The sequence below is a fragment of the Salvia splendens genome, chromosome 5, assembly GCF_004379255.2.
Source record: "Salvia splendens isolate huo1 chromosome 5, SspV2, whole genome shotgun sequence".
NCBI classification, from domain to species: Eukaryota; Viridiplantae; Streptophyta; class Magnoliopsida; order Lamiales; family Lamiaceae; genus Salvia; species Salvia splendens.
The window spans coordinates 43,062,866-43,081,041 of record NC_056036.1 but is presented as its reverse complement, the minus strand read 5'-3'; the positions used below and the strand labels follow the sequence as shown (position 1 = coordinate 43,081,041).

Sequence of the window (18,176 nt, the reverse complement as noted above, 5' to 3'; positions counted from 1 at the left end):
ATGATTGAAAAAAAATTGAATCTTCGTAATCTAATAGTATTATAGTTCTAAAAAATGTATGACTTACTCGAATTTTGACCAAATTTTTTGTAATTTTAAAATTATTAATATATGGACGTGTAACATTGTAAATTACCAAAAAAACAAATGCTCATGTTTCAACTAAATATGGAATAGATTTTTTTATAATCTGATATGGTAAGTAGATCTAGAACCTTCCTATGTTTCACTCAAAAGTCAATAAATACAATCACAAATACAAGTAGGAATATAAAAATACAAATAATCATTGGCCATAATATAAATACTCCCAAAATCAATCATAGATTTAAACCGCATCTAAATTTCTCTCCATCTTACCTTCCCCTTTCCTCAGCTTATCAATTTCAAGTCTCCTCCATTCCTTTGAATCCAACACGCGCAATCCCTCGGCGCGATTCAGCTACCAAATCCGAGCTTCAATGGCGTCTGCGGATCTGGAGAAGAAGGCCAAGGAAGCGTTCATTGATGATCACTTTGAACTGGCAGCTGACCTATACTCTCAGGCGATTGCTCTGAGCCCTAACAGCGCTGACCTCTTCGTTGACCGCGCTCAGGCCAATATCAAGCTCCAAAACTTCACCGGTAAGGGATTTCGTGCTCTTATTGCAGAAGGTTGCTTGTTATATCCGGGAAATAGAATTTTGTTTTGTTATTGAAGTTCTGTTATGCGTTGATTTGTATATTTGATCGTAATTAGTTGGCTATCGAACAATTATTGCGCCATCCGCAGTTTGGATTGTTGTATTGGTGTTCTGTGGTGAATCCTGACCAAGTTGTTTGTTCAAGCTACTCCTTTTTATTTATGTGTAGGCTTGCAGATTGAAATAGAGCAGTTTCTATTTTTTTATCGGTAATGACTTGTGTTGATGAAATTGACTATGCCGTGAGATCCATAGATTTGATGTTTGAAGGTTGCTGTGCTTTTTTTAAGTTTATACTGATTTTATCCGGGAAATATATATCACTTGTGTTGTGGTTCAGTTATTGAACTTCGGTGATGAATTGTTTTGAATATTTTATCCTAATTGATTGGTTATTGAATGACTGGAAGTTCGGCATTGATGTGTTGTTTGTTCTGACCAAGTTGTTTGTTTAAGGCTTTAAGCCACACATTTTTTATCTGTACTCATGCAGATTGAAATAGATCAGTTTTTATTTTTTTTCACCGAATCACTTATTTTGATTGATCTTTGATGTTTTGAAATTAGGGTCTCCAAATTTTGAATTTGTTTGGGAATTTAGCTACTTGTTTTAATACTTATCATGGTACTATTTGATGAGCAGAGGCTGTTGCTGATGCAAACAAAGCAATCGAGTTGGATCCTTCAATTGCGAAAGCATATCTGCGTAAAGGGTAAGTTTTTATTAGGTTTGAAGGATGTTCTTACGATCTGAAACTCAAAGTAAGTTATGGCCACGTTTGGCATGATATTCTGCTCCTATTCGCAATCAACTGTCAAGTGTCATCTGGGTTACATGGCAAGTTTTAAATATCAAAGCCCTAAGAATAGTTATGGTTTGCTTGGAATATAGGCTAAAAACCTGATCTCACATTGACCAAAATATATTTATTATGATGTTAGCGTTATTTGATATTGCATCTTGATTATTCTCAATTGGATGAATCTCATAACTGAAAAAAAACTTACTACTTCAGTTTCATGTAAAGAACTACATTCAGTTTCGTACCATGAGATTTTGTGTATGTTTTGTTTATAGTGTTGCATGCATCAAGCTTGAGGAGTACCAGACTGCCAAGACAGCACTGGAAAATGGTGCAACTTTGGCACCTGCAGATTCCAGGTTCCCTAAATTGATCGAAGAATGTGATCAGCGTATCGCAGGTTAGTTGATAGCCTAACTATGCTTCCTACTTCTCTTCAGTGTAATTTTTTATGTCTTGTATGACACATTCATCAGTTTTTCTATTTCTGAAATTATACTTTCGATAAAATTTGAATTTAATTTCTAGAATGTCTGGCTATTTGAGTGCATATTTTTGTTTTACTATTTGTACATTACGTACGTGTCTTATATATAGTTATGCAGTATGTTCGCGCCAGAGGTTGTGGTCATATGGTTCTCTAAATGTCATTCATGTGAAATGCCTATGATATGTGAAAAATTGATTTGATTAGGCATTTGCTTATTCATAGAATAACACGAACTGTACTGAAATATGTTCCAAGGTTTTCTGTTCATTTTTTTGTTCTCCATGTGGATGTAATTTTCTTTTTTATTTCAGAGGAAACACAAGAATTGCCTACACAACTGGCTGAAAAACCTTCAACAGGTGTGGTTACTCCAAATAATTTGCCACCAGCAGTTGAGTTGTCCAGCCAAGAAAAAGCAGCATCGACTACTAGGCTGAAATACAGGTTAGTATGAGTGTTAGATTTGTTGCTTATGATTTACTGAGTTCATAGTAGTTTATTTGAATTGGTTAATTTCTTTGGTTCATGGCTTTTTTGTTTTGACTTTGTATCTATGTATGTGAGATCCATTCATCCGTTTCTTTGATATCTAAGAAATACTGTTAATAGCTACTAATCATGGGTTGATGATCACATGGTAGCCCCTTAATGATTGTGGAAGGGACTATACGAATAAGAGTGGAACTTTGTTTCTTAGGAACAGAACTATTCTTTTTCATTATTCAAACAAAATATATACCACGAATCACTTCTCCTGTTAGATTTCTTGACAGCCATCAGATGCACTATTCAAATTCTTAGTTCTGTTTCGTTTGGTCTGCGAAGATATTGCATAACTTCTATAATTTCTTAGTGTTTTTTCTGGTTTTTTCTTGTTTCACAGGCATGAATTCTATCAGAAACCAGAGGAAGTTGTCGTAACAATATTTGCAAAACGTATACCAGCAAACTGTGTTGTGGTTGACTTTGGAGAACAAATTGTAAGTTGTTATTTAATTTTTTTTGTTCCTTATCAAATGACACTAGCTTCTGCACAAGTACCAACGTTTCTTTCTCATTTGCTAATACCCAGCTTAGTGTTACCATTGAGGTGCCTGGTGAAGAGGCATATCATTTTCAACCTCGGTTATTTGGAAAGGTAATTTATTACATCTAAACTCATTGCTTACTTCTGTTGAGAGAGTATATTAGTTCCTCACTTCCTTATAAGCAGGATGAAAAGTAAACATTTCATTGCTTTTATATGAAGTAAGGTATTTGTGTGAGTATGAATCTTAGTTGTGAAGAAATTCTCCTTGTGATGTTTGATCGATAATTTCTTCTTTTAATTAGAATTCGTCGTTGTTAATCCTTTTTCTTTCTATATTATTGTTTCCCATTAATTCAGGGGTGCAGATTTTTTACAGTTCTATTTCATAATTAGGTCAATCTGTCAATGCATAGTGCTTTTCGTTACCCTTTCTTACTGCAATTCTACTGTGAATTTGTGATTGTCTTTGTCTCCTTGTGAAAAGCAAAGTGACTGAAATTTCATGGACTTTTTTTATGTTTGATTTACTAGTGCTAGTGTTGAAATCACTACACCCTTTGATAAACAGATCGTTCCCTCAAAGAGTAGATATGAAGTCATGTCTACCAAAATCGAGATCAGACTTGCCAAGGCAGACGCCGTACACTGGACATGCCTTGAATTTAAGAGGGACGCTGCTGTAGTCCAGAAAGTGAATGTGCCTACAGGTGAGCGTTCTTTCTGGAAACGCTGCATTCCTGTTCGAGCTAAATGTTTACATGATGTGTGTGGTTTTACTGACGTGAGATACACGACCTTCTTTTGGTTTGACAGGCAATGAGAAACCCACATATCCCTCCTCCAAACCAAAACGAGTAGATTGGGATAAACTCGAAGCTCAAGTTAAAAAGGAGGTTGGTGTTATTGGCTTCCCTTTTTAGGCATGAAAAAAGCAGAGTCTCAGCCCCATAAATGACAAATTTTCTGCATCAGGAAAAGGACGAAAAGCTCGATGGTGATGCAGCACTGAACAAGTTTTTCAGAGACATATACAAGGATGCAGATGAAGACACAAGAAGGGCCATGCAGAAATCATTCGTAAGAATGCAAATTTTAACTAATAATAATGAGTTTAATACAACATGCCGTAGTACTTGGATCACTAGTGACGTTTTTCATCTGGTCCTCGTTTACAGGTAGAGTCGAATGGGACGGTGCTATCAACCAACTGGAAAGAGGTTGGCTCGAAAAAGGTCGAAGGAAGCGCGCCCGACGGCATGGAGCTGAAGAAATGGGAACATTGAATAGGCTTTGTTTACTCCCGCAATATTTTTGATTTATTTGCCTGAGTTGCATTTCTTGTGAAGTTGTCCATATTTTCTGTTTAGCTTTGTCCAAGACTAGACTCTTTTTCATTAGTTTTAGGTTGTTTTCAACCTTACACTCGCATTATTTCTAGCTTTTCTTTCTTTCTTTGGACTATTTGATGATTATGTTTTTGAAGAGGATTAATAATGGTTTCTAATTTATTTCCTTACCGTGATTACTTAGAAGTTAAGCTTGTTGTTGGGTACAGTTTAATGTTTAAATATTACTCCTATTGTATGTATGTTGCAATAGCAAGTTAAGCTTGAATTCCAACTAGAAGTGAGAACTTTTATATTCGGGTATGGAAATTAAGAAAGTGATTAATGAAGATGGCTTTTTACAAAATTTGGTGAACCAAAAAAAATGGTGGCAACAATGAAAAAACATCAACAAGAAGCAACACTATGACACACTAAGAATCAGCAAAATAAATAACCAAAAAAAGAAACACATGGGTTAAATTGTTAATGTTTGATACTTCTCCACATAGTAAGTAATATGCTCAAAACTCTTTTTTTCTAAAAAAAATAGAGTCCTATTTTTATAACCTCTTTCGTATTTTACTCATATTTTTTTCATTTTCTTTCCTATTTTATAATTTATATTGTGCATAAACGAAATTACTTTAAGTAGTAGTAGTAGGAGTACTATTAAAATTTAGAAATAGAAACTACGGCAACAATAAAACCGAAAAAGCGAGATCAACAGTATTTTATTGTCGAGCTTAAACAGTGGAACAAAATTCCGGTGTGAAATCCTCACCGATCGCGTAAATTTCTGCTGAAAAATCCATCGAATCGATCAACTGCGGAGTCTTGATTTGATCCCCAAACAAAATGCAGTTCTTCGGCGGCACAGAAATCAGTCCATCTCCTCCGGTGCCGACCGCATCCGGCGACATGATGAAAACCGAATTCATTCTTTGATGGATTTTTTCACCAATTATATATAGTGTCTTCTAACACGCAGTCTTAGTGAACCAGTGATGAAAACCGTTAGACATATTTCCCGCCAAATTATAACGAACACTTCCTCCGCAGAAGCTTCCATCATCCTCTCACTAGACAAGCACCTCGACCTCAACACACTGCAAAAGCTCCACGCCCGCATCATCTCCGACCCCAATTTATGCTCCGACACCTCCCTCGCCATCAAGCTTATGCGCGCCTACGCCGCCCGCCGCAGACCCGATTCCACCCGCAAGGTGTTCGACAAAATTCCCGAGAGAAACAGCGTCATTTGCAACGTCATGATCCGGAGCTACGTCAACAATCATATGTACCAAGATGCGATCCTCATGTACAAAATCACGCTGGCTTCGGGCGTTTTCCCCGATCACTACACGTTCCCCTGCGTTCTCAAAGCTTGCTCGGCCTCGGATAATTTCCGTTTTGGGGTGCAGATGCATTCTCCCGCCGTGAAGAAGGGCCTTGATTTGAATCTTTTTACAGGTAACGGCCTTGTTGCGATGTACGGGAAATGTGGGAATTTGGTGGAGGCGAGGCTGGTTTTTGATGGGATGCCGTTTAGGGATATTGTGTCTTGGAACTCTTTGGTGGCGGGATATGCGCAGAATGGGAGATTCGATGAAGCGTTGGAGGTGTGCGAAGAAATGGAGATGTTAGGTGTGCATCACAATTCCGGGACTATGGCTAGTCTGTCTCCGGCTGTGACTGATACTAGTGTAAAAAATGTCATGTTTGTGAAGAGAATATTCGTGAACATGAATTCGAAGGAGTTAGTGGCGTGGAACGTGATGATTTCGATTTATACGAATAATTCCATGTCTGATGAGGCAGTTGAGCTTTACACGGAGATGGAGGCACGGGGGATAGAAGCTGATTCGATCACTATCGCTAGTGTGCTTCCGTCTTGTGGCGATCTCTCTGCTCTGTCGCTGGGGAAGAGAATCCACGGATTCGTTAAATTGAAGAGGATGCAACCTAATTTATCCGTGGAGAACGCGTTGATTGATATGTATGCGAAGTGTGGGTGCTTAGTCGAAGCGAGGAGAGTGTTCGACGAAATGAGAATCAAGGATGTTGTTTCTTGGACTTCAATGATGTCTGCCTATGGCAGGAGTGGGAAAGGCCATGAAGCTGTTGAGTTATTCTCGAAAATGCAGGATTTAGGTATCATCCCGGATTCCATAGCGTTCGTTTCGATTCTCTCAGCTTGCAGCCACGCGGGATTACTAGCAGAGGGACGCGATTATTACAGAATGATGACAGAGAGGTACAATATATCTCCAAGAGTTGAACACTTTACTTGTATGGTTGATCTGCTTGGCCGTGCTGGTCTCGTTGATGAGGCGTATTCTCGGATTAAGGAAATGCCGGTGGAGCCCAACGATAGGGTGTGGGGAGCTCTACTGAATGCTTGCCATGTCTATAACAACATGGATATCGGGGTTATTGCAGCTGATCGTTTATTCGAATTGGCTCCTAATCAATCTGGCTACTATGTCCTGTTATCGAACATATACGCCAAGGCCAGGAGATGGAGCGATGTAACTCTGGTTCGAAGGATCATGAAGGACAGAGGATTGAAGAAAGTACCCGGTGTGAGCAATGTGGAGCTTCGTGATCAAGTCCACACGTTCCTTGCTGGTGATCGATCGCACCACCAGTCGAAGGAGATATACGAGGAGTTGGAGGTTTTGGTGGCGAAAATGAAGGAATCAGGTTACATTCCCAGAACAGAGACGGCCCTGCACGATGTGGAGGAGGAGGATAAGGAGAACCATTTGGCGGTGCATAGCGAGAAGTTGGCAATTATGTTTATGCTCATCAATAGCAGGCCTGGGACGCCAATCAGGGTTACGAAGAATATACGTGTCTGTGAGGATTGCCACGATGCGATCAAGCTGATATCGAAGATCACTGAGCGACAGATCACGGTGAGGGACACGAACCGGTATCACCATTTTGAGAATGGCGTTTGCTCCTGTGGTGATTACTGGTGATAAGTGAAGAAGAGAAGAGAAGAGAAGAAGAGGATAATGTTGTCATCGACTAAACAAAATGAAGGCATTGTATTAATGGTCCTCATTTACTCATCTGTTTGTTATTGAACCAAGTTGTTTTGGCGTTTTAATATGCCATGATTTTTCACTTATGTTTTGGGGGTGATTCTTGTTAATTTGGTATTTTTTTATTTGATAGGTCTGCCTACTATTGTGGCAAGAAATACAATGATGGATGCGAGAACTGATTCAGTGATGCTTCCTTTGGTAGCTAGAAACATCCAAACTTATGATGCTGCATTAGATGCCTCCGTTTCTGAGGGTGCCGATTTTCTTATTTTTACTCTGAAAGGAGGTGCTTCTCCTGAGGAGCTCGTAAGCTCCATATCAGGGAGCATAAAAATTCCAATTTTTATCATGTTTGATTCTCCTAAAGATGAAATGTCGCTGCATTCACTAAACTCAGGAGCTAGTGGTGTAGCTGTTTCAGTGGATGAATTGAAATTGTTGGGAGAAGATGGATCGAATAAGTTATCTCACATTGAGTATGCATCACATGCAAAAGCAGACGACATAGGACAAAGCTTTGAAAATATCAAAACTATAGGCACACAGAATGGTTTTTATGGGAAAAAAGATGATTGGTGGTTTTACGAGATTGGAAGAGAGAGAACAACAGTTACTAGACAAGGAGCGAACGATTTTGATTGAAGCTACTAGTGTTATCGAAAGAGCTGCACCACTGGTGATCCTTCATTTCTAAAAACCTTTGGTAGTTATGATCGATCATATTCCATTATGCTGCTTGTCTTTAGGCTACAACTAACATAACCTTTAAATCTAAAATGTCAGATGGGGGATATCTCACTTCTCAAAGATGCTGTTTCTCAACTTGACCAGCCATTTTCTATGGTTATAGTGGTAATTGTGTGCTGAACTTCAACCATTTCTGATTCTAGGGATATACTTGGGTATCAGCTCTAAAATTCATAATGCATTTTTTGTTATTAGTTAGAAGTTAGTTCAACTAGCCTCAAGCCATTATATGCTTGTGAGAAAAATTTATCTGGTGAAAAATAGATTTGGTCCACATATTCTTTTCATATGGTCTTAATTCTTCCCATTGCTTGATCGAAAAACTTTTAGAGGTTATGTGTTGGTAGTCTTATATTTAACCATTTGTTGGAGTTCTATTCCTTTATGAAGTATTTTTGTCCTTCTTTTAGGGTTGAACATTATTGGCTTTCATACTTTTTACCATTTCTTCACTTGGTTTTGTTCCCTTTGTTAGATAATCAAATCTTTGAACATTATTACCATTGTTTGCTTGGTTTGCGCATTCCTAAGTATCTAATGTTTTGTTCTGCATTTTGGTGCTTGAAGAAACATCTAATCTGGAGCAAACAATCACACTCTGCATAAACAAAGGACTAATGTGAAATTGCTTGCAAAACGGGTTTCATTTAACCCAATCTTTATGTTGAAGGCTAAGTGCGAGTGTAAATGAAAAATATCGCCCTTATAATTTTATTTTGGCTTTTTCTTCAATTTGCAACTCTGCAAGTTGATAAAGTCTTTGGTACATCAGATATAGATTCTATTTTTGTTTTCCAGTCGTTTTATGCCTATTTGATTGGCTGTAGATATATCCAGTGGCATAATATTTTGTTGTTGACTGCTGGAATTGGGGGTAATCTTATTGCAAAAAAAAGAGAAATGAGAAATAAAGGTGGTATTATAGTTATAAAATTTATGTCTTGTGTGAATATTGCATCTTAAATTGGGTATAGATTGTTTTTCTCTACCAATCAATCCTTTATTTTGAGCCAAATTTGAGTTTAATCAACTTTTAAACAAGTTATTTACATAAAACCTATAATTTTCATATAACACTAAGTTAGTTTATGAAACATGTATTTATGACTAACAAAAATATTAAAGTTATCACAATAATAGTTTCATGTCATGAGCTTGCCCATGGGATAATGAACCAGATCTTATATTGGAAGGAGCTTTTGACAAATAAGTGGTATTTTTTCATTTTCCATCTAAAGTGGAATTAACTTTAAGTAGGAAGACTTCTAAGCTTTATTGTTGATACTCGCAAGATTTCTATTTTCCTTTTTTTTTCTATTCAGTTATGGAACTTCGGTGATGAATTGGTTTGAATATTTGATCCTAATTAATTGGTTATTGAATGACTGGAAGTTCGGCATTGATATATTGTTTGTTCTAACCAAGTTGTTTGTTTAAGGCTTTCAGCCACTCATTTTTTATGTATACACATGCAGATTGAAATAGATCAGTTTCTATTTATTTTTTTCACCGAATCACTTATGTTGATTGATCTTTGATGTTTTGAAAAATTAGGGTCTCCAAATTTTGATTTTTTTTGGGAATTTTAGCTGCTTGTTTTAATACTTATCATGGTACTATTTGATGAGCAGAGGCTGTTGCTGATGCAAACAAAGCAATCGAGTTGGATCCTTCAATTGCGAAAGCATATCTGCGTAAAGGGTAAGTTTTTATCAGGTTTGAAGGATGTTCTTACGATCTGAAACTCTTAGTAAATTACGGCCACGTGTGGCATGATATTCTGCTCCTATTCGCAATCAACTGTCAAGTGTCATCTGGGTTACATGGCAAGTTTTAAAATATCAAAGTCCTAAGAATAGTTATGGTCTGCTTGGAATAGAGACTAAAAACCTGATCTCACATTGACCAAAATATACTTGTTATGATGTTAGCCTTAATTATTTGATATTGCATCTTGATTATTGTCTGTTGGATAAATGTCATAACTGAAAACAAAGGCTTACTACTTTAGTTTCATGTACAGAACTACATTCAGTTTCTTACCATGAGATTTTGTGCATTTTCTGTTTATAGTGTTGCATGCTTCAAGCTTGATGAGTACCAGACTGCCAAGACAGCACTGGAAAATGGTGCAACTTTGGCACCTGCAGATTCCAGGTTTACTAAATTGATCGAGGAATGTGATCAGCGTATTGCAGGTTAGTTGAAAGCCTAACTATGCTTCCTAGTTCCTACTTCTCTTCAGTGTAATTTTTTATGTCTTGTATGACACATTCATCAGTTTTTCTATTCCTGAAATTGTACCTGATAAAATTTGAATTTAATTTCTAGAATGTCTGGCAATGTGAGTGCATATTTTTGTTCAACTATTTGTACATTTTGCACGTGTCTTAACTATAGTTATGCAATATGTTGGTGCCAGAGGTTGTGGTCGAATGGCTCTCTATATGTCATTCATGTGAAATGCGTATGATATGTGTCAAATTGATTTGGTTAGGCATTTTCTTATTCATAGAATAACAAGTACTATACTGAAATATGTTCAAAGGTTTTCTGTTCATTTTTTTGGTCTCCATGTGGATCTAATTTTCTTTTTTATTTCAGAGGAAGCTCAAGAATTGCCTACACAACTGGCTGAAAAACCTTCAACAGGTGTGGTTACTCCAAATAATTTGCCACCAGCAGTTGAGTTGTCCAGTCGAGAAAAAGCAGCATCGACTACTAGGCTGAAATACAGGTTAGCATGAGTGGTAGATTTGTTGCTGATTGGACTATGATTTGCCAAGTTCATTGAATTGGTTAATATTTTGGGGCCATGGCTAGTTGTTTTGACTTTGTGACTATGTATGTGCATATTTCGGTTTATTCGATATCTAAGAAATACTGTTAATAGCTGCTAATCATGGGTTGATGATCACATGGACATGGTAGCCCCTTAATGACTATGGAAGGGACAATATGGAATAAGAGTGGATCACATGGTAGCCCCTTAATCACATGGCAGCACTGAACAAGTTTTTCAGAGACATATACAAGGATGCAGATGAAGACACAAGAAGGGCCATGCAGAAATCATTCGTAAGAACGCAAATTTTAATACAGCATGCCGTAGTACTTGGATCACTAGTGACAGTTTTCATCTTGTCCTCGTTTACAGGTAGAGTCGAATGGAACGGTGCTATCAACCAACTGGAAAGAGGTTGGCACGAAAAAGGTCGAAGGAAGAGCCCCTGAAGAAATGGGAACACTGAATTGGCTTTGTTTACTCCCACAATATTTTTGATTATTTGCCCGAGTTGCATTTCATGCGAAGTTGTCCATATTTTCTGTTTAGCCTTGCCTTGTCCAAAACTAGACTCTTTTTCATTATTTTTAGGTTGTTTTCAACCTTTTACACTCACATTATTTCTAGCTTTTCTTTCTTTTTTTGGACTATTTGATGATTATGTTTTTTATGAGGATTAATAATGGTTTCTAATTTATTTCCTTATCGTGGTTACTTTTAGACGTTAAGCTTGAATTCCAACTAGAAGTGAGTACTTTTATATTTGGGTATGGAAATTAAGAAAGTGATTTATGTTCCGAGGTGAGAAGATGGAGGCCAAGACGAAGGAGAAGTGGTAATGATTGATATTCTCCTACTCTTTTTTTCTAACAAAAGTAGTCTTATTTTTTTCGTTTTAATATGTTTATTAAAATTAGTCCTATTTTACTCATATTTTTTTCATTTTCTTTTCTATTTTGTTGATTGTGTTTTAAAATTTATAATGTGCATAAACGACATTACCACTACTAAATTACGGAAAATGGCTGATTATGTCTTCAATTAAATCGAAAGAGATCAACAGTATTTTTTCGTTTATTGTCGACCTTAAACAGTGAAAACAAAATTCCGGTGTGAAATCCTCACCGATCGCGTAAATTTCTGCTGAAAAAGCCATCGAATCGATCAACTGCTGAGTCTTGATTTGATCCCCAAACAAAATGCAGTTCTTCGGCGGCACAGAAATCAGTCCATCTCCTCCGGTGCCGACCGCATCCGGCAACAACGGGAACATGTTGTACATATTCAACAGAAATGGAGTGTGCCTTCTCTACAGGGAATGGAATCGGCCGCTGAAAACTCTCAGCTCTCAGCAAGATCACAAGCTTATGTTCGGACTCCTCTTCTCCCTCAAATCGTTGACTGCAAAGATGGATCCCACCAGGTGTTCGACGTTATTCCCCTTAGAAACTGCCTCTCTTCCCTTTGCCGCAAAATTGGCTCTTTTAATTAGGCTTTCTGTTGTTTTATCCTGATTTGTGTTTTTTTGGGGACAGTGCTGAAAAGGGGAATCTTGGGGTCCCTCAGCTACCGGGGCAAGGTTGCTCTTTCCACAGCTTCCGAACGAATACGTATAAACTGAGTTTCATGGAGAGTCCTTCTGGGATTAAGGTACTTGATGTCATTGCTAATTCTTTTATGTTAAGTTTGACAATGAAGCCCCACTTGCAGGGGGGACATTTTGGGGGGACATTACACCATTCGTACAAAATGTTTTGACGTTGTATCATACTATCATATATGCAAAACGAAAAAGTGTAATTACCTCAACCTTTTGTTCTTGAGGGATGCAGTGGTTGCTACTTGATGCGAAGATCACGAGATGTATTTGCTTTGATGTAGAATTGCTAGTATATGATGTGTAATTTCTTTGAACTGCTTCTGAGTCTTTGATATCGAGGCAGTTTATATGTTAGGAAATAAACGCAGAAGTAATCACGAATATAACATTACAAACATTTAAATTGTTTACCCAGTTCGTTGTTATGTGTATCTATAGGAATGATACCAAGCCAATCATTTCACTATAGTTTTTGGCTGCAAGTTGCAATAAGAGAACATCTCTCTATATATAGGCAATATAGAGAGCATCTCTCTCTCTATATATAGCTTTCAGTCAAATTGGATGCTAACTTTGTCTGGGCTTGGATAAGAAATCTAGTACTCCGTCCCATTTTGTGTGAGACACTTCTTTTGGGCACAGGTTTTTAGGAGTGAAAAAAAGTAGAGGGAAAAAGTAGGAGAAATATAGTGGTATTTTTTTGCCATAAAAGGAAATGTCTCACTTATAGTGGGACGGCCTAAAAAGGAGTACGCCTCACTTATAATGGGACGGAGTGAGTACAAGATTACGTTCGTATACCACAAGAGTAGTTAGTTTTAGATTAGATTGTTCATGGTTTGTTAAACATGGAAGTATGTTTTCCAATATGGCTGCACGCTAGTGAGCTTTGAAATTTCATTTTTCCTAGATGTTTAATCTAATATGGAGCTCTTTTTATGTTTTAGAATGAAACAACTTTTCGCACATGTTGACTTGTACAAGATTGTTTTGCCATTTGTTCTTCATTTCCCTTGTCTTTTAATCCACAATTGTAAATATATTATCACGGTGTTTTGAGTTAAATAGTCTGGTTTCTATGCAGCTAATTCTAGTCACTCACCCGAGAACGGGCGATCTGAGGGATTCCTTGAAGTACATTTATAATTTGTACGTTGAGTATGTTGTCAAGAATCCATTATATTCTCCAGGAACTCCCATAAGGTGAGTGTTAATTTTCAGCATGAGATATGCTGTAAAACTTGATGATGAATTACAGTAATAAACAACATTTCGCTGGCTACTTCTCTAAATGCACTGACACTCTGGTAGTGATCCAGAAACCGCAGCAAGTTTCTAGACATCATTGAGCAGTAAATTATGCTTCTTTTTTTAAATACAAAAGCTCTTATTCAAGTCTCTCTGTAAACTTGGATTTGAATAAGTAAATTATGTCTTCTTGTTGCTATGGATTTGTTCAATATAGTTTGTTTCCACTTTTATTCGGGCTTATTTTGGATGAGGAAACAATGATAGTTTTTCAAGCTTATTACATTAACCAAGTCGTGTTTTCCACTAAGGGGCCGTCCGGTTGTCATGTTTACTTGTGATTAAAGACCATGTCTAATTTATTTCTTGTTCGGTTGCCTTTTTCTCAAAAGCTCTGCCCGTGATAATGCGTCTTGGATCATCTCCACAATGACAGGAATGCATTGTAACTCATGATTGATCATGTCACCTCCGCCCCTATGAGTATATGACTAATTTACTCCTAGACCAAACTTATTTTGACTTATCCTATGTTGTATCTTACCATTATCTTGTCTAAGGAACTGAACGTTACCTAAATGCTAATTAGTTTAGCGTAAGCTATAAAAATGTGTTTATAAATTATAACTACTCTATTAATTTTCCATGAAAATTCACTATCAGCATTTGGAGTCAATTGGAATTCTCTTTGTTAGTGCCAATCTTGATATTTACATTCTTAGTTTTATAATTATACAATTGCACGTTATATTTGGAAATGGGTGAAGGAATTGTTAGGCTTTCTAAGTCCTAACATCTATACTTGAGCTTAGTCGATTGCTTTTAGAATTGGTTTCCACTCTTCTTTGACTCATTATACATATGAAAGCTGTTGTGATTAGTTGATACAGTACTAATTTCATATGCATTGCCTTGTTTTACTAGAGTATTTCACCGAACTGTCTATTTATTTAACATAACTGATTTCGTTATATGTTTGAAATCTGTTGTGATTTGTCGATAATAATATCATATGCAATGCCTTGTTTGTGCAGATCCGAGCTATTTAACAAAACTGTTGATCAGTATGTCCGAGGCCTCGGCTGATGATATGGCAGCTTACCGCCTCAGCTCTCGATAGCTGATGACTTTCGATGCTATTGCGATGTGACTGAACTTGCTGTGTAAGAAACCGAGTTATGTTTCTGTGTTGGCAGATTAATTTCTTGTTTTTGGTCATAGATTCAATATGTATTCATATTTTTCATGAATTTGCTCATTTGCTTCTCTGATTCTTTGTTCTATAACGATGCTGATATTTTTCTTTTCTTTTCTTTTTTTTTGGGAAGTCGATTTCCATTAATGGTGGTTTGTTTGAAAATTAGGAAAAGGAGGAAAATTACAACCTTAAAAAAGAGAAAAACAACTTTTTGCGATAAATTATTCTGCAATACAAAATTACAATAGAGTGAACTACAAAAATGGTCCATGGACTATGAGTTTATCTCGCCAATAGTCCATGGATTTTAAAAATATCGCCAGAATTCCTGGACTGAGGGTTTATCTTAAATTTGGTCTTTTTGCCATTTTTTTATACGAAAATACCCTTTTGAGCATTTAGGCAATTTGGACTTTTTACACTTTTAACATTTTAAACCTGATATTATTTCAGTGATGTACTAAATCAGATATTATTTCAAAATTATCATTCTTCTTCCTTTTTGCCATCCTTCACTTTGTTTTTTTTATTTCAATATTAAATTTAATTTTATAAAATTAAATTTTAAATTTAGATTTTTAAATATCGATATATTTTTTTATTTAAAACTATTAATTCATGGACACTATAAATATTGATTAAAACTATTAATTTATGTTATTTAATATAATATTCAGCTGAATTGAAGCAATACATAAAAATAATATTAATCATGATGGAAAAATAAGAGCTATTCTATTTAGCCTTCGTTCGGTTGTCATAATTGCTTGTGATTAAATATTATGAAGTTGAGTAAAAAATTGATACTACTAACGAGTATTTTTGTTACAGTTTTCTAGTTAGTTTTGATTGTTTTCAAATAAATAAACGAAAATTATATTAGTCTTACATTAAATGCATATTTATTTTAGAATAAATCGTGTTATATGATTTATTTATGATTAAAACTATAAAATATGAATTAAAACTAAGTTGGCTTCGGCATGCCTTATTGATTAAATATTATACACTATCAAATATTGATTAAAACTAATAGTTTTTGTTATTTAATAATTTTAAAAATTAATATAAAAAGTGGGTCTCACATTCCACTAACTTTTTCAACCAACTTTTCTTTACATTTCTTAAAATTCGTGCCCGGTCAAACAACGACTCCTATTAGGGGACGGAGGGAGTATCAAACAGGTGACTATTTGTGATTTTATTTTTAATTATGAGTGATTGGATTGATTGTCGTTTAAAATTAAAATGTGGATGACCTTTTGTCATTCTCATAACTTTTTAAATTCAAGTAAAACATATAATTTTTCAATTTTTCGCCATTATTCTACAATGTTTTAGTTCAAAACTATTGGTATATCAAATCTGTGACATCGAAGACATTATAATATTCTGAGTTTTAATTAAATGACGTCGATTTATTTGAAACAATGTGATTTTGTTACCATATCATTTTTATTTTTAACTAGTGTGTGATAATTATAAAAATAAAATATGTACTATGATTATTATATTTTTATTTTAAAAGTTGTAAGTTTAACAAGTTAATAATAACCTATAATTTAAATGACAACGATGCCTTAATAATTTAATACTAGTATATTTTTGTTATATGATTTATATTTCTTATAACAATAAAATTAGTAGATATTTTTGTTGAGTGATCCATAAGACCATAACTAAAAAGGCATTTCTTACAGCAGCTTTATTGGAATTATGACATTGCTTGGGTTTGGCTAATCGCCAGCCATATCTCACCAGTTTCTTTGATATTTTCTTCTTGAGAATAGAAGTAAAATAGGGTGAAAATCTATACATATAATGTGCCATTAAGCATTTTGGGAATTAAAAATTTTGGTTTGGGATTATAATGTGCCATTATAAATATTTAAATGAAATTATAATGTGTACGGTTTTGTATTGCTGTTATAGTAAATTAATAATTTAGGGGAGTGGAAGACCCATTATGCAGGGCCATTTCTTGACATTAAGAAATTAAGAGTAATCGAAAATCCGAATGATTTCCAATCATCCAATTATATTATACTGAAAAAAATGATTTCCTTGCATTGAGCTGCCGTTGCCAAGTTTTTAATGAAAGTTTGGAAGAAATTTATTAGTAGCAGTTACAAATTTATATCATATTTGCATACATTTATATTATTGATTGTATCTTAGTATAATATGATATATAGATTATGCTAAAATTTATAAATATTCAAATTCATATCCAGAACTGATAAATATTCTAAATAAAGCCAAAACTTGTCTTCTTTTATACATGTAAAGGGGAGTTTTAGAGATATTTACAGAAATGCCATTTTAATTAAAAAAAATTACAATTTAATTAAAACTGTTATCTATACATCTGTAAAAGGGGAGTTTTGAAGATATTTACAAAACTGTCATCCTAAAAATAAAAATATAATTCAATTAAAATTATTTTTTTAATATATAGTATTAACTACATTGTACCGCCCGGTTGTTTCAAAACTGATTAATCACTATGAATTTGGTTTCTCGCTATTTAATAGTACATTAAATTTCCTTTTTGTTTTCAATCAACACTCATTAATGGGATTAATATAGAAATGTGAAATTTCTATAGGAATACGAAAAGTGAGGAGTCATTTGAATTAAAGAGACTCTTAGCATGAAACAATGCATGCAACTCTCTATAAATACTCTTCCCAAAACAATTCTTGTATCAAAATTACTCTACGACGCATGTGGCGGTGCCGTTTTAATGGGAGGAAAAGCCAAGTCTGCTAAAATATGCTGGAGATGGTGATCTCGATTTCGCTGTGGCGGTCGTCGAGCCGAAAGGCGATGCGTTCTCTTTCTCCGATGAGAAATGGTCAGCGATATCTTTTGAAGAAGAGGTGATGCAAATCGGAAAGATGAATTTTGTTTGTGCGGCGGCGTGGAGCATAGTGATAGATCGAAGTGGAGGTTGGGAGAGAGACAAAATAGAGGCGTATTGATTTAGGGATATTCTTTAACCTAATAAATTTATATCTTAGTAATGGTCTTTTTATGTTGCTCCAATTATTTTTATTGAATAGTCTAGACTAGATAGATGATTACTTTTTAATTGTTTTAATAAATAAATTTGATTACAAATAATTTATGAGTTTAATTTATTGAATTGTGTTACTCCATTTAAGAAATTATCTTTTATGAATTAATTTATTTAATTGGCTTAACTTAG

At 35.3% G+C, this 18,176-nt stretch overlaps 3 protein-coding genes across 6 annotated transcripts; all 3 read left to right on the top strand.

Moving 5' to 3' along the window:
- The first annotated feature begins 312 nt into the window (after window positions 1-312).
- LOC121802551 (protein SGT1 homolog) lies at window positions 313-4,522 on the top strand. The gene is made up of 10 exons (XM_042202239.1): window positions 313-624; window positions 1,327-1,396; window positions 1,762-1,886; window positions 2,288-2,420; window positions 2,860-2,956; window positions 3,049-3,114; window positions 3,575-3,713; window positions 3,820-3,899; window positions 3,979-4,083; window positions 4,182-4,522. Exons 1-10 carry the CDS (start codon window positions 462-464, stop codon window positions 4,287-4,289), a joined length of 1,086 nt encoding a protein of 361 aa, XP_042058173.1. The 5' UTR covers window positions 313-461; the 3' UTR covers window positions 4,290-4,522.
- A 510-nt stretch (window positions 4,523-5,032) lies between these two features.
- LOC121802011 (putative pentatricopeptide repeat-containing protein At3g49142) lies at window positions 5,033-11,633 on the top strand. 4 transcript variants are annotated; one of them, XM_042201533.1, is made up of 8 exons: window positions 5,033-7,382; window positions 7,518-8,090; window positions 8,171-8,239; window positions 9,766-9,835; window positions 10,208-10,332; window positions 10,739-10,871; window positions 11,066-11,212; window positions 11,292-11,633. In XM_042201533.1, exon 1 carries the CDS (start codon window positions 5,339-5,341, stop codon window positions 7,316-7,318), a length of 1,980 nt encoding a protein of 659 aa, XP_042057467.1. In that variant the 5' UTR covers window positions 5,033-5,338; the 3' UTR covers window positions 7,319-7,382; window positions 7,518-8,090; window positions 8,171-8,239; window positions 9,766-9,835; window positions 10,208-10,332; window positions 10,739-10,871; window positions 11,066-11,212; window positions 11,292-11,633. The 4 variants fall into 4 exon arrangements, with proteins under 4 accessions (XP_042057467.1, XP_042057466.1, XP_042057465.1 ...); XM_042201532.1 differs by having other exon boundaries at window positions 5,033-7,396; window positions 7,518-8,063; XM_042201531.1 differs by having other exon boundaries at window positions 5,033-7,396.
- Window positions 11,634-11,910: 277 nt separating this feature from the next.
- Window positions 11,911-15,038, top strand: LOC121802012 (trafficking protein particle complex subunit 1-like). Its single transcript, XM_042201535.1, has 4 exons — window positions 11,911-12,342; window positions 12,455-12,569; window positions 13,604-13,722; window positions 14,802-15,038. The coding sequence occupies exons 1-4, from the start codon at window positions 12,119-12,121 to the stop codon at window positions 14,851-14,853; spliced, it is 510 nt and encodes a 169-aa protein (XP_042057469.1). The 5' UTR covers window positions 11,911-12,118; the 3' UTR covers window positions 14,854-15,038.
- The last annotated feature ends 3,138 nt before the right edge of the window (window positions 15,039-18,176 follow it).

Excerpts from the sequence above, each read along its gene's own strand:
- LOC121802551 (XM_042202239.1), top strand. The coding sequence starts at position 462 with ATGGCGTCTGCGGATCTGGAGAAGAAGGCCAAGGAAGCGTTCATTGAT. Across the intron at positions 625-1,326 it reads CAAGCTCCAAAACTTCACCG|AGGCTGTTGCTGATGCAAAC; the intron begins GTAAGGGATTTC and ends TTTGATGAGCAG. Across the intron at positions 2,957-3,048 it reads TTGACTTTGGAGAACAAATT|CTTAGTGTTACCATTGAGGT; the intron begins GTAAGTTGTTAT and ends GCTAATACCCAG.
- LOC121802011 (XM_042201533.1), top strand. The coding sequence starts at position 5,339 with ATGAAAACCGTTAGACATATTTCCCGCCAAATTATAACGAACACTTCC.
- LOC121802012 (XM_042201535.1), top strand. The coding sequence starts at position 12,119 with ATGCAGTTCTTCGGCGGCACAGAAATCAGTCCATCTCCTCCGGTGCCG. Across the intron at positions 12,343-12,454 it reads GCAAAGATGGATCCCACCAG|TGCTGAAAAGGGGAATCTTG; the intron begins GTGTTCGACGTT and ends TTTTGGGGACAG. Across the intron at positions 12,570-13,603 it reads AGAGTCCTTCTGGGATTAAG|CTAATTCTAGTCACTCACCC; the intron begins GTACTTGATGTC and ends GTTTCTATGCAG.